This window comes from Schistocerca americana, chromosome X (genome assembly GCF_021461395.2).
Source record: "Schistocerca americana isolate TAMUIC-IGC-003095 chromosome X, iqSchAmer2.1, whole genome shotgun sequence".
NCBI classification, from domain to species: Eukaryota; Metazoa; Arthropoda; class Insecta; order Orthoptera; family Acrididae; genus Schistocerca; species Schistocerca americana.
The window spans coordinates 524,056,227-524,084,058 of record NC_060130.1 but is presented as its reverse complement, the minus strand read 5'-3'; the positions used below and the strand labels follow the sequence as shown (position 1 = coordinate 524,084,058).

At 42.8% G+C, this 27,832-nt stretch overlaps 1 protein-coding gene across 5 annotated transcripts in view; it reads left to right on the top strand.

Moving 5' to 3' along the window:
* LOC124554783 (testis-specific gene A8 protein-like) overlaps positions 1-11,063 on the top strand; it is a 278,814-nt gene extending 267,751 nt beyond the window's left edge. For all 5 annotated transcript variants that reach the window (XM_047128432.1, XM_047128429.1, XM_047128431.1 and 2 more), the window contains one exon: positions 10,816-11,063. In XM_047128432.1, the coding sequence (XP_046984388.1) occupies positions 10,816-10,908 (93 nt within the window). In that variant the 3' untranslated portion in view covers positions 10,909-11,063. The remainder of the gene's footprint in view (positions 1-10,815) is intronic.
* The last annotated feature ends 16,769 nt before the right edge of the window (positions 11,064-27,832 follow it).

The window sequence follows — 27,832 nt, the reverse complement described above, 5'->3', positions numbered from 1 at the left end:
TGTGGCACTCGGTCGGTCAACACAGGGGCGGTTAATGCTGTTTGTGGATGACACTGGAGCTGTCGTCCGATGATGTCCCATCTGTGTTCAACTGATGACATATCTGCTGATCGAGCAGCCACATTCTGTAGAGCACGTTGGGTTACAACATCGTTATCTGAGCGAGCATTATACTGTTGGAAAACACCCCCTCGTGTGCTGTTCATGAATGGCAGCACAACAGGACGAATCACCAGACTGACGTACGTATTTACAGTCTGGGAGCCTGGGATAACCACGAGAGTGCTCCCTATGTGATACCAAACAGCATCCCAGTCCATAACTCCAGGTGTAGGTCTAGTGTGTCTAGCACACATACATGTTGGTTGCAGGCCCTCAACTGGCCTCCTTCAAACCAACACACGGCCATCACTGGCACCAAGCCAGAACCAGCTTTCATCAGGAAATACAACAGTTCGGGCATAGGCGGTAAATATACAGGGTTGTTTCCTACTGGTGAGGGCCCCCATGAAAATCGAGTGAACCTAGGACAAGGAAGCTTTTTGGAAACATTCTCAAGGCCTTGCGGAAGAGAAATAAGGAATAAGCCATTGAACGAAACACATTTTAATTTCTACGTGAGAGGGTAGCATTTGTTAATTGCATATAATGTTTACGTACGATGTTACAAATACTGCTCAAAGTGACGACCATCAGTACCCGCGACAGCCTGGAACCCCACACGAGATACCGTTTCACTATTATTCGCAGCACTTTCCCAATAGTGGACCACGGAATGTTCAGCTGTCGTGACAACTCGTGCACAGCTTGAAAATCGCAGATTGCGTGCAGCATTATCAGTCATTGCAGCAGTAACTGCTTCAACAATTGGTATAGCAGTTGGTCATTGGCCTCTACCGGGAGCAAATTCCCAAATCGCCAGTTAATTCTAACTTCCGAACCACGTTCTTCAGTTCCGATGGGGAAAGAGGATCTCTCCGTAATGCGTCGATACTCGAGAAGAGCAGCAGCATTACTGCTGTTGTTTTGGTGAAGTAGCTTCAACAGTGAAGCCCTCCTCAGTGCGTCCAGACTCATGTTGAATGTTTACAACTGTAATACACACTGATGTTTGTGTTTTAGCTCTTCGTCGCCGTACCAGCACTGGTCCTAACGGCAAGACATGGCATTAACACTGGTACGAACGCAAATCCTGCAGCGCATAGACTGAACATTATTTCTATAAATCTTGACACCCTAACGGCAAATATTTTTCCGTCTACACTGGCTATTGTAACGAATGTTTAACTGAAAGCAACCCTATAGTTTTGGGCAAACCTCAGTGTTCGGTTGTTAATCAGATAAAATTACAGAATTGGTGTGACCGGACCGTTAATAGTGCGTGAATTCCGGACGAAGCCATGTGTGAAACTTGACGTGGCACCACGCCACTTCGGTGAATGAATCAAAAGTAAGTTTCATTATTACTACTCCGTTAACCCGTACCACATTTAATTTTGGCCTTCCACCTCTTTCTTCAAAGGGTGTCGATTTTCCCAACATGTGAATCACCAGCATTCCATAGTAGTAGAATATTCTTTTAATTTACTTGTGGCTTCTAAATGAACATATTGTAGATGTAAATCATCGCTCTATTAAACGTAGCCACGCGGGATTAGCCGAGCAGTCTAAGGCGCTGCAGTCATGGACTGTGCGGCTGGTCCCGGCGGAGGTTAGAGTCCTCCCTCGGGCATGGGTGTGTGTGTTTATCCTCCGGATAATTTAGGTTAAGTAGTGTGTAAGTTTAGGGACTTATGACCTTAGCAATTAAGTCCCATAAGATTTCACACAAATTTGAACATTAAACGTAAATCTGCAAGACTGTCAGACCTTTAAGTGATGTCACCACTAAACTTAAATATTGCATTTCAGTGCTTTTGTTATTCCTAATTACGATGCAATGTTCCTTTGGAGATGCATGCATGTCCAAAGGAAAAGGTACTACGCTGACTACAGCCGTTGTGAAATGCAAGATATGTATTAGCAGTTGCGAATATGGACTACCATCAGCTATATAACGGAATGATGACAATGAAAATTCCTGCCGCGCCGGGACTCGAACCCAGATTTCCCGTTTATCGCAAGCGGTCGCCTAATCATTAGACTATCGGAGTACGACTGACGGCGAGACACCAACTTCCATACGTTGCCAACTACGTGTCAGCAACCTGTACTCGTACACCTATTACGTACATTCCCCTACAGGCGAGGAATATTGTATCGTAATTCGAAATAGCACGGGAAATGCAATGTCGTTGTTTATCGGCCGACACAGGGCAAGCGACATTCAAATAAAATGTCACTCCTGTACGGGAATATACATAATGAGAGTACGGGTACAGGTTGTAGACACATGGTTGATGACATATGGAAGTCTGGGTCTGACCGTGGGGCGTGCTCGGATAGACTAATGATGAGGCCAACCTCTCGCGATAAGTGAGAAATCCGGATTCGAGTCCCGTTCCGGCACAAATTTTCACTGTCACCAATCCATTACACAGCTGATCTGTGTACGTATACACAACTGGAAATACGTTTCATGTACTCAGATTAAAGAATATGGTGCTTCTCGAAACCATTTCCAGTGGAGTAGCTGTTAGAACAAGAGGCTTTTAAATACATACTAGGCGAGGGTGTCCGGAAATTCGTCTCGAGAGGAGTCGAATGACAGCGCCGCAGAGCGTACCCAGCCACGGGAGGGATCAACATAGAAATAGTGGCCGAACTCTGACCTGCTGCTTCGTCGTTTTAGCAGCAGCTACCTAACGAAAAGCCCAAATGTCTAGCTTGAACTCTTAACTTTACGGCTGCACACTCTACATCTACATCTACATCTACATTGATACTCCGCAAGCCACCCAACGGTGTGTGGCGGAGGGCACTTTACGTGCCACTGTCATTACCTCCCTTTCCTGTTCCAGTCGCGTATGGTTCGCGGGAAGAACGACTGTCTGAAAGCCTCCGTGCGCGCTCTAATCTCTCTAATTTTACATTCGTGATCTCCTCGGGAGGTATAAGTAGGGGGAAGCAATATATTCGATACCTCATCCAGAAACGCACCCTCTCAAAACCTGGCGAGCAAGCTACACCGCGATGCAGAGCGCCTCTCTTGCAGAGTCTGCCACTTGAGTTTATTAAACATCTCCGTAACGCTATCACGGTTACCAAATAACCCTGTGACGAAACGCGCCGCTCTTCTTTGGATCTTCTCTATCTTCTCCGTCAGACCGATCTGGTACGGATCCCACACTGATGAGCAATACTCAAGTATAGGTAGAACGAGTGTTTTGTAAGCCACCTCCTTTGTTGATGGACTACATTTTCTAAGCACTCTCCCAATGAATCTCAACCTGGTACCCGCCTTACCAACAATTAATTTTATATGATCATTCCACTTCAAATCGTTCCGCACGCATACTCCCAGATATTTTACAGAAGTAACTGCTACCAGTGTTTGTTCCGCTATCATATAATCATACAATAAAGTATCCTTCTTTCTACGTATTCGCAATACATTACATTTGTCTATGTTAAGGGTCAGTTGCCACTCGCTGCACCAAGTGCCTATCCGCTGCAGATCTTCCTGCATTTCGCTACAATTTTCTAATGCTGCAACTTCTCTGTATACTACAGCATCATCCGCGAAAAGCCGCATGGAACTTCCGACACTATCTACTAAGTCATTTATATATATTGTGAAAATCAATGGTCCCATAACACTCCCCTGTGGCACGCCAGAGGTTACTTTAACGTCTGTAGACGTCTCTCCATTGATAACAACATGCTGTGTTCTCTTCAATCCAGCCACACAGCTGGTCTGATATTCCGTAGGCTCTTACTTTGTTTATCAGGCGACAGTGCGGAACTGTATCGAACGCCTTCCGGAAGTCAAGAAAAATAGCATCTACCTGGGAGCCTGTGTCTAATATTTTCTGGGTCTCATGAACAAATAAGGCGAGTTGGGTCTCACACGATCGCTGTTTCCGGAATCCATGTTGATTCCTACATAGTAGATTCTGGGTTTCCAGAAATGACATGATACGCGAGCAAAAAACATGTTCTAAAATTCTACAAGAGATCGACGTAAGAGATATGGGTCTATAGTTTTGCGCATCTGCTCGACGACCCTTCTTGAAGACTGGGACTATCTGTGCTCTTTTCCAATCATTTGGAACCCTCCGTTCCTCTAGAGACTTGCGGTACACGGCTGTTAGAAGGGGGCCAAGTTCTTTCGCGTACTCTGTGTAGAATCGAATTGGTATCCCGTCAGGTCCAGTGGACTTTCCTCTATTGAGTGATTCCAGTTGCTTTTCTATTCCTTGGACACTTATTTCGATGTCAGCCATTTTTTCGTTTGTGCGAGGATTTAGAGAAGGAACTGCAGTGCGGTCTTCCTCTGTGAAACAGCTTTGGAAAAAGGTGTTTAGTATTTCAGCTTTACGCGTGTCATCCTCTGTTTCAATGCCATCATCATCCCATAGTGTCTGGATATGCTGTTTCGAGCCACTTACTGATTTAACGTAAGACCAGAACTTCCTAGGATTTTCTGCCAAGTCGGTACATAGAATTTCACTTTCGAATTCAATGAACGCTTCACGCATAGCCCTCCTTACGCTAACTTTGACATCGTTTAGCTTCTGTTTGTCTGAGAGGTTTTGGCCGCGTTTAAACTTGGAGTGGAGCTCTCTTTGCTTTCGCAGTAGTTTCCTAACTTTGTTGTTGTACCACGGTGGGTTTTTCCCGTCCCTCACAGTTTTACTCGGCACGTACCTGTCTAAAACGCATTTTACGATTGCCTTGAACTTTTTCCATAAACACTCAACATTGTCAGTGTCGGAACAGAAATTTTCGTTTTGATCTGTTAGGTAGTCTGAAATCTGCCTTTTATTACTCTTGCTAAACAGATAAACCTTCCTCCCTTTTTTTATATTCCTATTAACTTCCATATTCAGGGATGCTGCAACGGCCTTATGATCACTGATTCCCTGTTCTGTACATACAGAGTCGAAAAGTTCGGGTCTGTTTGTTATCAGTAGGTCCAAGATGTTATCTCCACGAGTCGGTTCTCTGTTTAATTGCTCGAGGTAATTTTCGGATAGTGCACTTAGTATAATGTCACTCGATGCTCTGTCCCTACCACCCGTCCTAAACATCTGAGTGTCCCAGTCTATATCTGGTAAATTGAAATCTCCACCTAAGACTATAACATGCTGAGAAAATTTATGTGAAATGTATTCCAAATTTTCTCTCAGTTGTTCTGCCACTAATGCTGCTGAGTCGGGAGGTCGGTAAAAGGAGCCAATTATTAACCTAGTTCGGTTGTTTAGTGTAACCTCCACCCATAATAATTCACAGGAACTATCCACTTCTACTTCACTACGGGATAAGCTACTACTAACAGCGACGAACAGTCCACCACCGGTTGCATGCAATCTATCTTTTCTAAACACCGTCTGTACCTTTGTAAAAATTTCGGCAGAATTTATCTCTGGCTTAAGCCAACTTTCTGTACCTACAACGATTTCAGCTTCGGTGCTTTCTGTCAGCGCTTGAAGTTCCGTTACTTTACCAACGCAGCTTCGACAGTGTTCTACTGTGGCATGTCTACATCTACATCTACATTTATTCTCCGCAAGCCACCCAACGGTGTGTGGCGGAGGGCACTTTACGTGCCACTGTCATTACCTCCCTTTCCTGTTCCAGTCGCGTATGGTTCGCGGGAAGAACGACTGTCTAAAAGCCTCCGTGCGCGCTCGAATCTCTCTAATTTTACATTCGTGATCTCCTCGGGAGGTATAAGTAGGGGGAAGCAATATATTCGATACCTCATCCAGAAACGCACCCTCTCGAAACCTGGCGAGCAAGCTACACCGCGATGCAGAGCGCCTCTCTTGCAGAGTCTGCCAATTGAGTTTGTTAAACATCTCCGTAACGCTATCACGGTTACCAAATAACCCTGTGACGAAAATCGTATATGACTAGGAAGAACAGCTGATTAATTACGATGATGCGCCAGCATAACAAGCCGAGCGTACATTAAAAGAAAGCAGATGGAAATCATTATCCCGCCGTGAGGCGAACTACCTACATCAATATTCATTCGACGACCTCATTGGAATGACTTACGATACAGCTATGTCAGTGGTAAGTAACATCTTGGAATTTAATGATGAGAGCTGAGACAAGGTAGAAAAGAAGGAAGTGACGACATAACAGGATCAGATTTCTGCTTTTCTTACAAAGAAAATACAACTTTTAGTAATATAACAGCAATCAGTTACGTATGTATAATGAACTTAATTTTGGTAAGCCAATAACTTCTCAGATATGAAGTATGAACAACGTGTTAGGACTTCGTCGTTATTATATTCTTCATAAGTAGCAAGTATTTTTTCTTAATAGGAAATTCAATACTCAGAGATACAGTGGCAACAGTATGCCGAGAATACTAAATTTTAGGCATTACCTCTCATCACGGACAACGCAGTGGGCGACGGCCCTCACTTAACGATCAAGAACAGCGACGTTTGCGTAGAGTTGCCAGTGGTAACAGACAAGTAAGAATTTGTGGAAATAACCGTAGAAATCAATATGGGATGTACGACAAACGTTTCCGTTAGAACAGCGAGGCGAAATTTTGCATCAATGGGCTATGGCTGCAGACGACCGACCCAAGTGCCTTTGCTAACAGCACGACATCGCCTGCAGCACCTTTCGTGAGTTCGTGACCATATCAGTTGGACCCTAAACGACTGGAAAGCAGTGGTCTACTAGGAGACTATTTGCAGCCACTCATGGACTTTATGTTCCAAAACAACGATAGACTTTTAATGGATGCAGTGCGCCATGTCAGAACATTCTGGACAATGCGAGCGAATGATTTGGCCACCAAAATCACCCGACGTGTATAACATTGAACATTATGGGACATAATCGAGAGGCCAGTTCGTTCACGAAGTTCTGCACCGGTAACACTTCCGTAGTTATGAATGGCTATGGAGGTAACACGGCCCAATATTCTACAAGAGACTTCCAGTGATTTGTTGAGTCCATACCACAACGAATTGCTGCGCTACGCAGTGCAGGAGTAGATCGGGCACGATGTTGGGAGGTATCCTATGACTTGTAAGCAAAGTGGACAGGGTCGCTTTTACGTGAATGAGGCGTAACTAATTCTTGAAAATACCTCCTAGGCAGCTACAAAACACCATGAAATGCTTAAGTTGTATTTCAATCAGAAGATGATCAGTAAATGGTTCAAGACATCCATGGTTTAGGGAATTAAATTCCTTCAACACTTGTGACTAGTTCCTGCCATTTCAGTACAATATATCCTTCAGAACAATAAATTTATTCATTATGTGCAGATTATAGCTCTAGTAAATATTCAGAGGACTGGACTTTCATTTCTTGACAAATAAGACAATTACACCGTTGATTATACTTCTTCCTGCATTAATATACATGTAATGTTTCACTGGGTTCAGCAACACCATGGCGCTCCTAAACTGGTACTTTACCACGTATTCGTCGACCACAGTGTGAATGCACCTACGACTGAGGACGTTTAGGTCGGCCTATAGTGATTCTTCATCGTGGTATTTCACGGGGGGACGCTGAACCACTTAATGGTATATGCACAACTGTCTTAAAATGATTCACTGTGCGACGAGCTTTCCTTATTCACCACGTCACTGGAGGTCATTGTCGGCTTGTAGGTAACTATACAACAGGCAAAAACTTGTACGCAGTTAACGTTACTTTGTGAGTGGTCTCCCTCACAATGTCGATTTGTGACCGTATTAACTGGCAGCGCCATCGTCAGAAACACGTTTGTCAGTCTACATTAGTCACCATGTAGTATACAGCGTGTTTCAAACATACAAATCGCATGCAACAATACTACATCTTCATTTACACAGGGGCCAGATATTTTGGGTAAATTTTAAGCTACGCATCGAGGCAAAAGGTTTACCTTGAGCCAGTTGTAAGCTGGAACATGTTGCTGCAGAGGTCGCCTCATCTCATAGTATGCGATTCTACATTTTTGTGATTTTTTTGAAATGTCCGTGTATGTGCCTTCCCTTCCAACATATTTGAGTGAACTGTTACCCGCATACAGTGAATGCATCAACTCCAGCCATACTTTCAAAAGTATGGGACGAATCTGACAATCGTCTGGATGTTTGTCGTTCGTTCGGTGGACAGCATATGGAACAGTTGTGAAAGGTGAGGGATAATTTAATTCTAAAGGTATCTGCTGATGGTACCAGGGCTACATGTGCATGCAGTTAAAAAATACCATTGTAAAATTGAATGGTTCTTTCGATTAAAAACCTTACAGACCTACATATAAGTTAAAATTCACCCTAAGTTTTTATTTTCATTCTGTGTAAGATAGAGTTTTATGATTTCGGATGTATCTTTCTCAAACAACCTGCGTTGTATGAGGACCTCAATTCAAGTAATGAAAGAAAAACCTTTCTTGGTGGGAATATTATTGTTTTCAAATTTTTACCTTTAAAATCTATTTACTTTTGAATGCGATCGAACCGATTCGGGAAACATTTTTCAACTCTGATGTTCAACCTCAAAAACATGGCTTTGGAAGGACTCAAACTTCTTGAGGTGAAAATCGTTATCCAAGCAGATTTTTTACCATTAAGGAACAAAAACTCGTTAGGCCTTAAGTCAAGTGAGTACTGCCAATCATATATTAGTTCTATGTTTTTCTCCACAAGATATTCAGTTGTTTAACATACTGATTTGCATGAGGAGGAATGAGGCGTCGTTTTCGTTTTTATTGCCTAATTTCATCGATGACTTTCGGCACGTGGTATTATTGCATCACATGATACATTGCTGAGAGAATAAAAATACATACAGGAGCAAGCTTCAGGTATGCATATAAACAAATTAGGCATGTAGAAATATCGACCAAATTATGAACCATGCACATCCGGTACTGACAAACAGTATGTTTTAAAAATATATTCATTAGTTGTAATTTCGGTACGTATTTTCATTTTGCTTGGTAAGAATATCTCAACCGACATACCTAGAGATGACAGACGTTCTACAGTAAAACTTGTTCAAAATCGCACCCCACTAGAATAATTTTCCAAATTGGATAAATATCCATATTACATAAAACATTCTAGGCTACATAACATTTGTCAATTACCATGCACAAAAATATGAATTTGTAACTATGCGTTATTTATTTACCTTTACTCCTGTACAGTCGATGTTCACTTAATATATAGTCTACTGTAAAATAGAACACTAGGCTATTACACTAGCTGATACATAGTTACGGCATGTCTGAATTTTACTGTAAATTGACATTTGTATGTTGTTGTTCACACATATAATTCTTGTGTTTATTTGATTTACATTTCACTTTTTTCGCCACATACCAAGGAGAGAAAGCTGTTAAATTACATGTTTAAATTGTTTTTTCTATGTATTTTTTGCGCTATACAATAGTTCAAACAGGTTGGGACAATTTTCATGTGTTTAAAATCTGATAACATCGTTTATCCATGCAATAGCTTCTTCTGGCGCATTAATTTTTCTAGCTACGTTATTTTGCTCTTCTTATTCTTATTCTTCGTCCTTTTACTCTACCTTTGTCTCCATCTCATCTTCTGTGTTGCGGATTTCTATAAGATCTGCTGGTCAAGTACTTGTAAAAGTGGAGTGAGTTGGCAGAAAGAAAGTCATCCCTTCGGATGTAGTCGCCTGGAATAAGTGAAATGCTTTTCATTTGAGTTAATACAGCAATTGCTGTTGCATTTCCTTGAGCTTCGAAAGAATACAGAAGCGTCTTATTCAACATCTCCAGACCCCGCTTCGTTGATTCACTTGTTGACAGTTTCGACTTTATTTACATTTTTGGCAAAATAACTCAGTTTACCGCATCCAGGACAGACCGTGCAAGAAAATATGCACTTTTGGCTTCTTCAACACTTAGAATAAGAGGCTGCATCAGTAATCGGCCATAATGATACTTGAATGTGTAAATAACACGATGGACCATGGGTCGTGATAGGCTCGTTGAACCTGGCCGAAACAAAGCCAATTTCACGTTTGTAAACGTGACTTTTGGGTGGCAGGTTGGACTGTCTAGTTTAAGGTGAACTTGGCTATTTCCCTTTCTCATTTTCGCTCTGAAAGAGCCCAGCGACGCTTCCGTAAGACCACTTACTACGCACGCCTTTTTGTTCCTGGAAGCTTACTGACGTCTGTTTTTGCCGCAACTGGGTTTTGCCGTCTTTCCAATCACTAGTGGCTTTGCTACTTGACCAGTTTCTACGCAGCAGTATACTGATTCTTTTCTTGAACCTTTTTGCACCAATTTACTTTTCATCTCGAATTGCTGGAGGTTTTGAAGCCAGTGTACGATAAAATAGTTCCGTTTCATCGGTATGTGAACATTTCTTTCCGGTCATTATCCTTATGTAGGTAGTGAATTATTGTCTTCCATTCTGTTATTACACTTTCCTGCATATCCTTAGCTTCCCCACACACTTCATTCTACACGATGATGTCTAGCTTGGAAACTGTCTAGCCATCCTGTGCATGCCTTAAACTCCGTATTCCAAAGTTCTACAGTGACTTTCAGTACCTAAATTTGCAACACGGTTAGAGACAAAAATAAGGTTTTTTTTGCTGCGCACTTACGAACTATTCCCATAACATCTCGTTAACTTCTTCAGTTCCTCGTCTTGATTTGCCTTTTTGTCAAGTTGAAATTTTCTTTCATTGTTTCAGATGTACGTGATTGTGGATGATTCAGATTACACCTTCGAATTGCCCTTTGAGTGTATGGAGAGTGGGAGATATGCTGCTGAAGCATATATGTGAATTATTCTCATCCTCAACTGAAGATCTTATACCTTACGTGTTTTACTATTATAAATTATTCATAAACATAAACATTTTATTGCCTATCATAATATAGAAATAGTGTCTTGTATAACCTATCATATATTAGTGATAAATAAAGTACTTTCACCCCCTATTTGTAGTCACTGTAAACCACCAACTGAGACTTGTGTTACCTTATATGGTGGCTGCGGGCTGTGTGACAAAGGGGAGGGTCCGGAACCCCCACAACCACTCACTTGTTGTTTGTGGTCTGTGGAATCGCGCGATGTGTCCTCGGTTTGGCACAGCTACTTTTAGAGTTACGACTCACGTACGAACCGGCAGCAACACGCACGCCGCGTCTACCCAGCCACCAGGTAAGATAACGTAAAGACTCAGCAGGTCTCCTGTCGATTGCACCTGTCTTCTTCTGCAGGCTGTGCACCAATGTAATTAGAAAAAAAAAATTAATCGGCAACCTGCTTTCAATTTATCAATGTAACATAGTTCGTTAATTCCTGTAGACTTGTACTAACATACTTTTTAAAGAGGAATTGATGTGTAAGTAGGGTTTAGAACCCGAAAATTTCTTTTAACTCAGTCTTCGCAGTATCGAGTTTTCAGTAACGAGTACTACCCAGCTGGGGGTACTTAATGATCACCAAAAAATTAAATAATTAAAATTTCATTAACTGTTGTTTACTTTTACTCACAACATACTGTGTAAGCCGATACTGATGTGTAAGTAAGGTCCTAAACTTGAAAAAGTTGAATATGACTTTCACTGTACAAAATGTCATCTCTTACTTAACGTATATTTTTGGCCCAAGTAAACTGCAAATTTTAAATATTTAAGGAATCTGATAGAAGTAATCATTAAAACAAATATTTGTTTCGGAGAGGCACGGTGTTGTTCCTTGCACAACTCATTGAGGATTATGAGACTGTTGGCAGTGCGATTTTACTATTCAGTTCGTGAAGATAGTACAGCATTCAGCCTAACTGCTTGTTCTAACTACTGCCAACCTTGTGATGTTCGAAAGAAACCCGGTCGTGACACAATAAATGAGTAGTAATAAAGACGTGATGATTCTCATTAATCCTTAAGATTACTGCGAAACAGTTGGGGAGCTCAAAACGATCAAGATGATCTTCACAGTCCGCTATACACAGAAGCCAGAACAGCGAAAAAGAAGCCACAAACAAAATACTCTTCTACGTACGAGAACAGCAGAAACGGTAAGATAATATTACGGAAGAATATTGTTACACCAAAAATAATGTGAAATGCTGATACATTAATAACGGTGTAACCACCACAATTTTGATTGCAAGCATGCAAACGTGCTTGTATTGTTTTCTACAGGCGCTGGATGTCAGTTTGCGGGATGTAGTTCCCTGCCTGTTGCACTTCGTCAGTCAATACAGTGACGGTTCTGACCGTTAATGTTGTTTGTGGATGACGCTGGAATTGTCCGATGATGTTCCGTATGTGCTCGATTGGAGACGGATCTGGTCATCGAGCGGGACAAGTCAACACGTCGACACTCAGTAGGGCACTTTGGGTTACAATAGCGTTTTGTGGGCGAGCCTTACGCTGTTGGAAAACACTCCCTGTAATGCTGTTTGTGAATGGCAGCACAACCGGTCGAATCACCAGACTGACATACAAATTTGCAGTCAGGTTGCGTGGAGTAACCACAAGAGTGCTCCTGCTGTCATACGAAATCGTACCTCCGACCATAACTCCAGGTGTAGGTCCAGCGAGTCTAGCACGCAGACAGTTTGCTTACAGATCCTCAACTGGATTCCTTCTCACCAGCACTCTGCTATCACTGGCACCGAGGCAAAACCAGCTTTCATCAGAAGACACAACAGATTTCCACCATGCCCTCCAATGAGCTATAGCTTGACTCCACTGAAATCGTAAATGGCACATGTTTGGGGTGAGTGGAACGTGCGCAGTCTTCTTTCTCGGTAGTGCCACGTGGCCGGTAAGTGCGCCATACTCTTGCAACCGTATATGCTCGTGACTATCGCTGCCAGCAGTCATATGCAGTGGCTACAATCCTGCCAAGCCTTTCTACAGTATCGCAGCAGGAGCATCCAGCTTCTCATAGCCCTATTATAAGACCTCGTTCAAACTCAGTCTAGTGCTGATAATGGCTTCTTTGTCGCCTTAAAGGCATTGTTGACTATCATCAGCTCACCACGCCCTATCTCAAACGTAACTAGCGCTGACGACCATTACAGCGTGTACTTAAAGCAAACCTGCTGCCTCCACTCTTATACGACTGACGCGAAATTTGAAGACACATCATCTTTCACATGTAGAAACACGCCTGTCAACTGTCTTCTACATGGTACAACTCCCCCTTGGTGCTGCGTGTGTGTTGTAAGTGTATAACGTGCTGTCAGCTTAAAAAACTAGCGGTTGGGTACAGTAGCAAGCACCAGAATTCAGACATAATGGTATAAACCAATTAAACAATCAGAGCTGCAAGATCTGTATCTGGGAACGATCAGTATAGCTTTTGCGATATTTCCCAAAGAACACATCAAATAACTTAATTATATACAATATATCTGTCACTCGTGGAACTACTGAAGCAAGTGCATCACTCACCATCAAACATTAAATGGAAACAACTGGAACAGTCAGCAGCAGACATCTTCGTCTTCCGGAAAAAACTACCACACAAGAAGCAGCATCACCTAACCGAGGGAAGAATGATAAAAGTGATTCCTGTAAACACCGATTATATTGCATATAAAATCAGTCACAGAAGAGTGCAGGAACAAAAATCCTTATCCCTTAAACAAAGATATAGTATATGCTGTTCGTTGTGAGTTAAGCAGGCATGAATGTGACATAAAGGCGGTAACTTCTTGCAGGAAACAGCTCATTAGTTTCTCCGTTTAGGATACGCCCTTCTGAAACTGTAGTTTTCTATGTATCTTAACGTATTAGATTTCACAGTGGCTACTAAGATAACGTTGAAACATGTTCTGACAATGGATTTTCACCACTCTACTGGCGAATCACAAGATTTTATCAGAAACATATAACGGGACGAAAAATTGATTTACTTGCTGTTCGAAGCCTGGTAATGTGCCTCACTTTGGTGAGCTACGAAGAACAGTCGGTAAATGTACTCAATACAGCGGGTTTTCCTACTTTTGACTTTCCTGTTGGTGCATTTCTTGAAGCACCAATTTTCCAATGTACTGCTGTGTTTACCCCAGTCTATGGCTCACGAAAAAATACAAATGGCAAACCTACAAAAAATTAGCACATACTGTGAATCGAAGTTCCACCCACCATACACATTCTTTAAAAAGAAATTTATCTGTCATTGGAGGTTTAATGTGAACGTATTTGCCCCTTTTGATTAGAGATATCTTTTACATGCATATCTACATCTAGTGAATTTTTGAAAATGTTATTCTAGTTGTAATTAGTGACATACACAGGAATATCATAATTGTTCACCTTTCCAAATATTAACACTCTACTGCTAAAATAGTATTACCATTTATCTAGATCTATAACATATATACTACCCCTCTCTTCATTTCGCTCAAATAGTAAAATAAATACATACCAACATAAATGAACCGACATAGGACACATATACAGAATATAGATCAAAAGAACCGCTCCAACATAAATCGGAAATACTGCTCGCACAAAATGCATAGACATAGGTCAGTCAGAGGAGTGTAAAAAGACATTTCTGTATAATAGTGTTGCAACACTTAGTCGTACTATCGATTATGAAATGTGTAGTGCTGTAAGTCCGTGAGCGAATAGACGAAAAAAACAATTATCAAATACAAAAATGTCTGAAACATGTGCATGCTGAAGACGCTTCCAGATATGAGCAAAACAGACGAAATGAGGTAAGGAAAACTAAGCAAAACTGACACTTCAGTAGCCTATGAAACGAACTGTTTTTGGATCTGGATCTAGAACTAAATATGTTAGATTCCAGGCGACTGATGATGTTCTAAATGAATAACCGGAAACGTGATGGTGAAATCAATATACATTTGTAGTTGCTGTAAAGACAGCTTTGATATACCTCAAGTACTTATATAGTAGCTATGGAGGCCATGACTACAGAAATGAAGAAAGACAGCATTGTTCCATACATAACTAACAAACAAACCCTCTGATTTATTTCTGAGTAAAAAAATATCACAGTATTACTACAGTCATATATTTAGTAGAAATGTTTAGACACTACAAACGTATATTTAACATTTGTTAGATAAATCTGTGATAATTTTGACTGAAACACAGTCTTTGAAGTTTTTAATCTAACAGAGGTAAAAAAAAGCATAGAGCAAAAAGTTACTGCAGCTTGTACAGAAAGAAGTCTCCAGTTATAAGAGTCGGACATGAAATGTAAACAGTAGGTGTGTTGTTCCATCTGTATATAGAGCACGCCACAAAGGAAACCAAAGAGAAATTTCTAACAGGAGTTAAAGGTCAGGTCCTGTGCTACAGGAGAACGCTGAGGATTAGATAAATAGATCGGGTAACAAATGAGAAGGTACCGTAAGAAACTAGGAAAAAAAAAGAAATTTGTGGCACAACTCGAGTAAAAGAAGCGATCTTTCGTTAGAACACAACCTGAGGCAGAAACGTAGCATTAGTTTGGTAAAAGAGAAAAGTGTGACAAGTGCATAGTCATGTAATGCCATAGAACTCCACAAACCTAAAAACAAACTGTCTGATCCCTGATACGCAGAATTAGAGGCGTATTTCGTTCCAAAGACAGACAAACAAGCTATTAAGCAGCTGGTCGTAATGTACTGGCTCATAAGTCTATGCACATATGAGCGTGTGATAATTGTGGCTCTTCGTACGGAAAAGACTGGAAAAGTTCTTATAAAATAGGTCAAACGAGCAAGAAATCGTGTTAACTGACTACTAATCGCGAAATTGAAATGGCATGGCTTAATTTTGTCAGAGACGCACGCCGCCCTCTGCTGTGGTGAAAGCGACAGCGTTTGGCCGCACACCGTCTCAGATGGCCCACGTTACGCTCCAGCGTGTGTCTAGTCAGCCGCCAGGCCAAGGCGAACGGAAACTGTGAATGCCATGTTTCCAATTCATGGTAAGTGCCAGATTGAATCCAGCATGCACTTTAGAATCAAGACAACGTATGGGAGATCTTCTACAATCATCAACCCGTTCCCATGGAGAACACTGCTCTTTTGCTTATACACCGTGATTTATTGATTAATTAGACCTGTCTTATAAATAGATTAAGTGTGCAGAGTAAAAAGCATAATCAAACGTGAGGCTGGCTACAGCCTGACACTTTTAATCTCCCGACAACCCATTTGTAAGAGTTGCATTGAAGTTGTCTTATGAAGACTTTTCCAAGTACGGTAAACACAAGCAAGTCCTAAAATTTTGTGCGATCATGTCCCTAGCCTGTTGTAGGACGCTAGGTGAGATGGGAAGTGCTTAACTTCGCCTTTCGGTTTGATTTCCTTCATTATTGTTTCTGCTTTAATCACGGACCAAACCATCTCCCTCTGTCATTCGAAGTTGTTTCAGTTTTAACTTTACATACAGATCTGAGCAAGATAGCAACACAACCACACACATACTTTTGTCCTGGAGCTGGTTTCAGAACAGATTCAACTGCGGGAACTACACACTCCAGCCTAGAGAGGGCACAAAACCTGACGAATTTTTTCTAGCTCACACTCACTCATTCAAACTAGAGACGGATTTCTCAAGTACGCACTCAAATCTCCATAAGATCAAAATACATACGATAAAATACATCTATAAGGAAACATCATCAATACTTGAACATGTACATAGCGCTAATCCTTTAACATATTTCATCAGCGACCCAAGTGTGTGTCCACATTAACGGAAAGTGTACTAACAGATGTAAGCCACCAGAAAGACATACTAAACTACACAGAATCAGTCGCGAAAGGGGCAACCAAATTACCTGAGTTTCTGTAGGTAAGACATAGAAATACACCACAAAAACAGAATGTACATCAAGTTACACAAAGTCAATCGCAGAAAGTAATTACCAGAATTATTATCTGGAATTATGTAATATATCGGAAAACATCACGGTACCAGAAAAGAAATTAAACTATGCAGCTTTAAACGGTGAATTCGACGACCAAAATTACTGATTTACCTTGGGTAAGACATCGAAAAATCATCATAATACAAGAGAATACGCTAAATTATCCCAAGTCGGTCATAGAGACCGACAACCAAAATTATTGATTGAGATTATAGAAGAGCGATGTGACGCCTCGTACAAAACATAAACATCTGTAAATTACTTATTGTACACGACGAAGTATTGCATCTAATAAGCGACGAAGACCTGAAGGAAAAACTACTGTTGCTAAAACTACCAAACGAAGCATAGCACTTTCATAATATATAGGTAATAACATTAACATGATTAGAGACGAAATGCCCATTTTATGTCACGTGATAAGCGCGTTACAGATTGTGAAACTAATTATTGTTTACGATAGGTACAATTGACCATGGTGCTCTGTTAAATTACGAAGGACAACAACACATTACATAACACATACGAAAATGTTTTAGACCATATAAACGCACCGAAGTCCTATGCAGATGAGGTAACGTCAAACCTTCGGCGTCACTACCTTCACACGGCACTGACACTCGATACTGGCACTTGGTGGCAGCTGAGTCTGTGGAGTTCGTTTGGCGGAAAAGGGCAGCTCCTGTTCTGGCAACGACTGCGTCTGCTCCCTTCGAATAGGGGGTCGTCATGTTGTAACATTTATGTCGATTAGAAGTACGCTTATTTTAAGTGACTGTGTATCTGCAATTTATGAAGTGTCTATTCTATGTTGTTTGAACTCCTTGATATTTACATTTGAATACATTACGGGAGAGGCAGTGATCAATGTCTTACAAATATTTACTATTAAAAACAGTCTTCATCACGATTTATTTATCAAGGTGACCGGTTTCGACCACTACTGTGGTCATCTTCAGACCATTGAGTAGGAACCTCTTTCTGTTGGAGAATCACTACTGAATTCTCACTACTGATTCTCCAACAGAAAGAGGTTCCTACTCAATGGTCTGAAGATGACCACAGTAGTGGTCGAAACCGGTCACCTTGATAAATAAATCGTGATCAAGACTGTTTTTAATAGTAAAATAATCCTTGATATCTGGAAAGAAAATTAGAGTTTTGTAATGTATATATGAAAAAAGCAAAAGGATATGTTGAAATTTTAAATTATTATAATATTAGTATGTTTATGGAAGAAGTATGTTTGTCAAAAGCTATTTCATTCTTAGGGCACTTTTATTTGTAACATCTAAACGCTGTAGGGAAATCCCTCCGCAACGAAAGTGGCATAGCGCGATGTAAAATGTTGGTTTGGCGGTCGAACTGAGCGGCTCTTTTGTGTGAACAGCACACAGTACGTGGCAAGCCTTAGCACGATAAACCCGACGGTGCTAAGAGAGGTAAAAGAAAGCTGCATTAGAAGGAATTTACCTCGGATGTGGATCTGGCTATTATTTGGTATTCACGGAATAATGGAATGGCTCTAATATGTTGACAATCCGACGCCGAGAATAGATTTTGTAGAGTATTCGTGCATCAAGAGCCGTGAGTATAGTTAGCCGCCATTTCGCCTGCCACTAATCTTCGCCACTGTTTCACAGACTTCCTACATTCAGTTACGTAACGTATACTGGCATAGACCTCTTAATTTTGTGTGTTGTTTCAATAATAATTCGTGTTCGAAACCATAAATTCAATCCTGATCGTGAACCTACGTAGGGTCCTCACCTAAATGCTACTAAAACCGAGTATCCTGTTTTAGATGAACAATTCTGGCATTCATGTGCTTAAAAATGATTTTTTGTCTAAAGTAAAAGGAGTAACAAAAGATAAAGTAAGAGTAAAATTTGGATGCTTAGTTTGTGGACTACTCGAAGTAAAATTGTTAAGGTAGGAAGTTTAAGTACAAAAATTTAAAGATAAATCAATAGGAAAGTGAAAACCTTAATTATTTGTAAGCTAAAACCATAAAAGTAAAGTTGGATGGGCTTTTGCTAAAGAATCCTTAGTTTAATATAAAATGTAATTTTGGAGGATTACAGTACAAGATTGTATAAATGTTACTGCCAAGAATACCTGCCTCACAGGTGACTGAAGTACAGGTACATATAAACGTTTCTTTAATGAACCGATTTTCGGTAGTACTATTAGAAGTGAAGCTACCCAGATTTTCAGAGATAGTGTAGTTTTGGTACCCATCATGAATGGTTCCTTTTGAAGTTAATTAAGCCCAATGTTGCATTTTATTCAAATCAAATGGCTCTGAGCACTTTGGGACTTAACATCTGAGGTCATCAGTCTTCTAGAACTTAGAACTACTTAAACCTAACTAACCCAAGAACATCACACACATCCATGCCCGAGGCAGGATTCGAACCTGCGACCGTAGCGGTTGCGCGGTTCCAGACTGTAGCGCCTAGAACCGCTCGGTGACATCGGCCGGCTGCATTATATTACCTTGCGAAGTAATTTAAGTGAGTGATTAGCTTTTAAAGATAGTTTTTACTTTTGCGATAATCAAAGAACCTTGGATAGTGAAACTATACCAGTTTATTGGTCCCCATCATATTCTTCTGCTATTAAGAAAAGAATGAACTGTTATTCTTCTTTATTTGTGTTATGTATGTAATTCAAAATATGAGCCCCTCATATCCAAACTTTGTTCTGCACTTCATGCACTGATGATTATTTTGATTAAGTAATGCTATTGATTGTGGCCGTCATTAGAATGAGCTTGGTGCAATTTTGCCCCCATAGTTTACTGGGTTGTGTGTTACTTAGTCTAACTTAAACTAACTTATGCTAAGGACAACACACACCCATGCACGAGGGAGGACTCCAACCTCCGACGGGTGAGCCGCACGAACTGTGACAAGACTCCTCAGACCGCACGGCTACCGCGCGTGGCATATCAGTTTGTATCCTGTTTCCTATTCAAAGGGAAATTTCAACAAAAGTAACTTCAGTAACTAATATCCAATTTTATCAAACGTATATTTCCAAATTAATGTGCCTATTTAGGCTAGCGACCGTTCATTTTTCTTCATTCACTTGTGATTTTACCACTTTTGTTAACTCCCAAGGTTAAGGTCCGTTTGCTTTTACTGTCAACTTCATAAAATTTGAAATTATAGTCCAATACCCTTTCTCATTAGACACACGCACGGTCGAATTTTTGAAATCCTCTCAGAGGGTAAAATTAGCGTGTTGCACGGTACTTTAGTGTTATACATAGCTTTTCCCGTGACAGAATTAAAGGTTCAGTTATCAGGGAATAGTGTTACAATGTCCACCAACCATCACGGTTTCCTCTCAATCTGCAGGGTGCTAGAGCGTTTTGGGCCTCTATTCTTCATGTAGTATGCCGCTGCAGGTTGCCTCAGCAACAAGGATGGCTATTTCTCATCCATTGCACTCAGCTTCATTCATGAGGTGCTGCATGTTTTTCTCGACCAGGAACCAACAGGACTGTTAGCTCTATCAAGTGAATATAAACTAGGCGACCAAGGAATACCATGATGCAGAAATTAGCGACATCAGAGGGCTGCAGCTTAGTGCTTTCCCAACAAAAAGAAGGTATGTGGAAGCAGAGACACATGGCGTGGTTTCCCGACCACCACTTGAGCACTTTGGGCCTCATTGGAGGAGGGGTCTCTATTCCCCTGCAGTCAACCCTGGTTGCTCGAGCCATGATGCCTTGGCAGATGAAAGTTGTGACGTCTCACTCTGAGAAGGCAGTTCACTTGAGCACTGGCTTGAGTCATGTCTTGCGCCATCTGAGTCAGTTACTTTCTTATTGAAGCAAGATATTACTGCTGGGGCCAACAACTCAGGTACCATATCAACATGCACAAGTGTATATACTAATGTCCATGCTCCACTACACTGACGCGGCAAAAAGTTGGTGGGACGAACAGTTTCCCGGGTGCAGCATCTAACCGTCATCTGTGCTGAATCTGCTGGTTCATCTGTCTTATCGGCGTCTGCAGCCAGTCGCTTGTATAGGATCACATGTCTTTGGGTTGACAGCTAGTGACGTGTGACGTAGCAGCAAGCTGCTTCTGGAGGGCCGCACCTTAGCACCACCACTTGAGCATTTCGGGACTCAGTGAAGGATGGGTCTCTATTCCCCTGCAGTCAACCCATTCCACTGGTCGCACGCCACACCCCTGCTTGTCACCACGTGTCGCCTCTGCGCGTCCATATGTCCAGAATCGCATGTTGTCCACGCAGTTCTTATTGACTTCCACGTCCCACACACCACCTGCGTAAATCTATCACTCAGTTCTCAGTACCGGCTCCTCACATACTGGCATTGCAATCGTACATGGCTGAATCTACGACTCAATAAAAGAAAGACCACGTCTATACAGGTGTAGAGTGGTATTATCTAACTAATCTTCGTTACTTCATTATTAAATAGAGGAATGGCATCTTGTGACACAACTGTCGTGAAGGGACTTCAAGAATATGTAGATGTACAAGGACGTCCTTAGGGGGCGTGATTAAAATTTTGGCATGATAACCACAAAAGTCCAACTTATAAAAATATAGAATAAAAAGAACGATTCGTTGATTTTCGTCCTTAAGGAACTAAGGGTCAACCACTCGCAAAACTAATGTAGGGAGACAAAAACGTCATTAGTAACGATCAGGCTAATGTGTTAATTAATGCAAGTTAATAAACGCGTTCAAGAAGAATAAGCGCAACTGCTGTAGCAAAATAATTCTGATACTCCTACCCATCTCATGCTGCCATCAATACTGCTGCATAAACCAAACAGTATTTTCTTGAGCTTCGCTAGTTTCGTAATTCCCTGGGTATCACATCTGACTTACGTCGTCCATCTAGATCTACATCCATACTCCGCAAGCCACCTGACGGTGTGTGGCGGAGGGTTCTTTGAACACCTCTATCGGTTCTCCCTTCTATTCCAATCTCGTATTGTTCGTGGAAAGAATGCCTCTGTGTGAGTTCTAATGTCCCTGATTTTATCCTCATGGTCTCTTCGCGAGATATACGTAGGAGGGAGTAAAATGCTGTTTGACTCCTCGGTGAAGGTATGCTCTCGAAACTTCAACAAAAGCCCGTACCGAGCTACTGAGCGTCTCTCCTGCAGAGTCTCCCACTGGAGTTTATCTATCATCTCCGTAACGCTTCCGCGATTGCTAAATGATCCTGTAACGAAGCGCGCTGCTCTCCGTTGGATCTTCTCTATCTCTTCTATCAACCCTATCTGGTACGGATCCCACACAGGTGAGCAATATTCAAGCAGTGGGCGCACAAGTGTACTGTATCCTACTTTCTTTGTTTTCGGATTACATTTCCTTAGGAAGTTTCCCAATGAATCTCAGTCTGGCATCTGCTTTACCAATGATCAACTTTATATGATCATTCCATTTTGAATCACTCCTAATGCCTACTCCCAGTTAATTTATGGGATTAACTGCTTCCAGTTGCTGACCTGCTATACTGTAGCTAAATGATGAAGGATCTTTCTTTCTATGTATTCGCAGCACATTACACTTGTCTACATTGAGATTCAGTTGCCATTCCCTGCACCATGCGTCAATTCGTTGCAGATCCTCCTGCATTTCAGTACAATTTTCCATTGTTACAACCTCTTGATATAGTACAGCATCATCCGCAAAAAGCCTAAGTGAACTTTCGATGTTATCCACAAGGTCATTTATGTATATTGTGAATAGCAACGGTCCTACGACACTCCCCTGTGGCACACCTGAAATCACTCTACTTCGGAAGACTTCTCTCCATTGAGAATGACATGCTGCGTTCTGTTATCTAGGAACTCTTCAATCCAATCACACAATTGGTCTGATAGTCCATATGCTCTTACTTTATTCATTAAACGACTGTGGGGAACTGTATCGAACGTCTTGCGGAAGTCAAGAAACACGGCATCCACGTGGGAGCCCATGTCTATGGCCCTATGAGTCTCATGGACGAATAGCGCGAGCTGGGATTCACACGATCGTCTTTTTCGAAACCCATGCTGATTCCTACAGAGTAGATTTCTAGTCTCCAGAAAAGTCATTATACTCGAACATAATACGTGTTCCAAAATTCTACACCTGATCAACGTCAGAGACATAGGTCTACAGTTCTGCACATCTGTTCGACGTCCCTTCTTGAAAATGGGGATAACCTGTGCCCTTTTCCAATTCTTTGGAACGCTACACTCTTCTAGAGACCTACGGTACACCGCTGCAAGAAGGGGGGCAAGTTACTTCACGTACTCTGTGTAAAATCGAAATGGTATCCCATCAGGTCCAGTGGCCTTTCCTCTTTCAAGCGATTTTAATTGTTTTTCTATCCCTCTGTCATCTATTTCGATATCTACCATTTTGTCGTCTGTGCGAAAATCTAGAGATGGAACTACACTGCAGTCTTCCTCTGCGAAACAGCTTTGGAAAAAGACATTTAGTATTTCGGCCTTTAGTCTGTCATCCTAGGTTTCAGTACCATTTTGGTCACAGAGTGTCTGGACATTTTGTTTTGATCCACCTACCGCTTTGACATAAGATGGTTCAAATGGCTCTGAGCACTATGGGACTCAACTGCTGTGTCATAAGTCCCCTAGAACTTAGAACTACTTAAACCTAACTAACCTAAGGACAGCACACAACACCCAGCCATCACGAGGCAGAGAAAATCCCTGACCCCGCCGGGAATCGAAACCGGGAGCCCGGGCGTGGGAAGCGAGAACGCTACCGCACGACCACGAGATGCGGGCTTTGACATAAGACCAAAATTTCTTAGGATTTTCTGACAAGTCACTACATAGAACTTTACTTTCGAATTCATTGAACGCCTCTCGCAAAGCCCTCCTCACACTACATTTCGCTTCTCGTAATTTCTTTTTTTTTTTTGTCTGCAAGGCTTTGGCTTTGTTTATGTTTGCTGTGAAGTTCCCTTTGCTTTCGCAGCAGTTTTCTAACTTGGTTGTTGTACCACGGTGGCTCGTTTCCATCTCTTACGATCTTGCTTGGCACATACTCATCTAATGCATATTGTACGACGGTTTTGAACTTTGTTCACTGATCCTCAACAGTATCTGTACTTGAGACAAAACTTTTGTATTGAGTCGTCAAGTACTCTGAAATCTGCTTTTTGTCACTTTCGCTAAACAGAAAAATCTTCCTACCTTTTATAATATTTCTATTTACGGCTGAAATTATCGATGCAGTAACCGCTTTATGATCGCTGATTCCCTGTCTGCATTAACTGTTTCAAATAGTTCGGGTCTGTTTGTCACCAGGTCTAATATACACTCCTGGAAATTGAAATAAGAACACCGTGAATTCATTGTCCCAGGAAGGGGAAACTTTATTGACACATTCCTGGGGTCAGATACATCACATGATCACACTGACAGAACCACAGGCACATAGACACAGGCAACAGAGCATGCACAATGTCGGCACTAGTACAGTGTATATCCACCTTTCGCAGCAATGCAGGCTCCTATTCTCCCATGGAGACGATCGTAGAGATGCTGGATGTAGTCCTGTGGAACGGCTTGCCATGCCATTTCCACCTGGCGCCTCAGTTGGACCAGCGTTCGTGCTGGACGTGCAGACCGCGTGAGACGACGCTTCATCCAGTCCCAAACATGCTCAATGGGGGACAGATCCGGAGATCTTGCTGGCCAGGGTAGTTGACTTACACCTTCTAGAGCACGTTGGGTGGCACGGGATACATGCGGACGTGCATTGTCCTGTTGGAACAGCCAGTTCCCTTGCCGGTCTAGGAATGGTAGAACGATAGGTTCGATGACGGTTTGGATGTACCGTGCACTATTCAGTGTCCCCTCGACGATCACCAGTGGTGTACGGCCAGTGTAGGAGATCGCTCCCCACACCATGATGCCGGGTGTTGGCCCTGTGTGCCTCGGTCGTATGCAGTCCTGATTGTGGCGCTCACCTGCACGGCGCCAAACACGCATACGACCATCATTGGCACCAAGGCAGAAGCGACTCTCATCGCTGAAGACGACACGTCTCCATTCGTCCCTCCATTCACGCCTGTCGCGACACCACTGGAGGCGGGCTGCACGATGTTGGGGCGTGAGCGGAAGACGGCCTAACGGTGTGCGGGACCGTAGCCCAGCTTCATGGAGACGGTTGCGAATGGTCCTCGCCGATACCCCAGGAGCAACAGTGTCCCTAATTTGCTGGGAAGTGGCGGTGCGGTCCCCTACGGCACTGCGTAGGATCCTACGGTCTTGGCGTACATCCGTGCGTCACTGCGGTCCGGTCCCAGGTCGACGGGCACGTGCACCTTCCGCCGACCACTGGCGACAACATCGATGTACTGTGGAGACCTCACGCCCCACGTGTTGAGCAATTCGGCGGTACGTCCACCCGGCCTCCTGCATGCCCACTATACGCCCTCGCTCAAAGTCCGTCAACTGCACATACGGTTCACGTCCACGCTGTCGCGGCATGCTACCAGTGTTAAAGACTGCGATGGAGCTCCGTATGCCACGGCAAACTGGCTGACACTGACGGCGGCGGTGCACAAATGCTGCGCAGCTAGCGCCATTCGACGGCCAACACCGCGGTTCCTGGTGTGTCCGCTGTGCCGTGCGTGTGATCATTGCTTGTACAGCCCTCTCGCAGTGTCCGGAGCAAGTATGGTGGGTCTGACACACCGGTGTCAATGTGTTCTTTTTTCCATTTCCAGGAGTGTATTATCGCCACGAGTCGTTTCTCTGTTTAACTGCTCAAGGTAGTTTTCAGATAATGCACTCAAAAAAATTAACTGGATTCTTGGTCCCTGCCACCCCTTATAAACGTTTGAGTCTCCCAGTCTATATCCAGCAAATTAAAATCTACACCCAGAACTAACATGTTGGGGAAATCTACTCGAAATATTTTCCAAATTATCCTTCAGGTGCTCAGCCACAACAGCTGCTGAGCCAGGGGGCCTATAGAGACATCCAATTACCATGTCTGAGCCTGCTTTAACCGTGACCTTCACCCAAATTATTTCACATTTCGGATCTCCGTCAATTTCCTTTGATACTATTGCACTTCTTATCGCAATAAACACGCCTCCCCCTTCACTGTCCAGCCTGTCTCTGCGGTGTACATTCCAATCTGAGTTTAGGATTTCATTACTGTTTACGTCTGGTTTCAGCTGACTTTCTATCCCTAGTACTATATGGGCGTTGTGACCGTTTATTAATGAGAGCAGTTCTGGGACCTTTCTATAGACGCTCCTGCAGTTTACTATTAGCACATTAATATTGTTATTCCCTGTTTCATTTTGCCTACTTCTACCTTGCTGCGTCTCAGGAGGCGTCTTGTCGGGCCTAGGGAGGGAATTTTCTAATCTAAAAAACCCACATGTGCACTCCACACGTACTCCGCTACCCTTGTAGCCGCTTCCGGCGTGTAGTGCACGCCTGACCTATTCAGGGGGACCCTACATTTCTCCACCCGATAGCGGAGGTCGAGAAATTTGCACCCCAGATCTCCGCAGAATCGTCTGAGCCTCTGGTTTAAGCCTTCTACTGGGCTCCAAACCAGAGGACCGCGATCGGTTCTGGGAACGATATTACAAATAGTTAGCTCAGATTCCACCCCGCAAGCGAGGCTTTCCGCCTTCACCAACTCCGCCAGCCGCCTGTACGAACTGAGGATGACCTCTGAACCCAGACGGCAGGAGTCATTGGTGCTGACATGAACAAAAATTTGCATTCGGGTGCACCCAGTCCTCTCTATCGCCGCCGGCAGAGCCTCCCCCTCATCTCGGATGACACCCCCCGGCAAGCAGAGAGAGTGAACAATGGTCTTCTTCCCCGACCTTTCCGCTATTTCCCTAAGGGGCTCCATCACCCGCCTAACGTTGGAGCTCCCAGTCACTAATAAACCCATCCCCCCGTGTGCCTGCTCGGACCTTGCTGAAGGAGCGGCCACATGTCCACTCACAGGCAGAGCGGGCGATGCCACACGGCCGGCCTCCACATTGACCCTCCGCCTCGTGCGCCGCGAACGCCGCTGAACCTGCCACTCGCCTTGGGGAGGCGGTGGCCCAACCACGCCCGGTACCCGCGAAGATGTCTCGATAGCAGGGACCGTGGGTGAAGCATGTAACACCTGGGGTGTGCCATGCGCACCAGACTCCCCACTGCCGCAACACTCCGAGGCAGCAACCTGAAGACGGCTGACCGCGGCCATCAACATGTTCCGCTATTCGCGAACAGTGGCCAGCTCCTCCTGCATCCGTACACAGCAGTCACACATCCTATCCATCCTAAGAAATCAACAATTTACTGTAGAGAGTTAATCATTGCTGATTCACTTTTCATTGCTGATTCACTAAAGGCTGCTGATAGCTAACTAAACTGTGGTTACTAGACACTTCTTGTTGGAAACAATGAAAATAAGCACTACCTGTCTCTGGACTGTATTCAAAACAAACGCTAGCCACATGTGTAAGCAGAAACAGCATGTATCATTTGTAGTTACTTTTTCCTTTAATCATTCATTTATGTTTATGTGGTTTATGTTCAAATGTTCAAATGTATGTGCAATCTTGTGGGACTTAACTGCTAAGGTCATCAGTCCCTAAGCTTGCACACTACTTAACATAAATTATCCTAAGGACGAACACACACACCCATGCCTGAGGGAGGACTCGAACCTCCGCCAGGACCAGCCGCACAGTCCATTATGTGGTTTATGTTGTAATTTATATGATAAATAGTAAGAAGGAGGAGATAATATCACCACTAAAAGATCTTAAGATCTTCTTCAGGGGATAGTGACACAGGGCC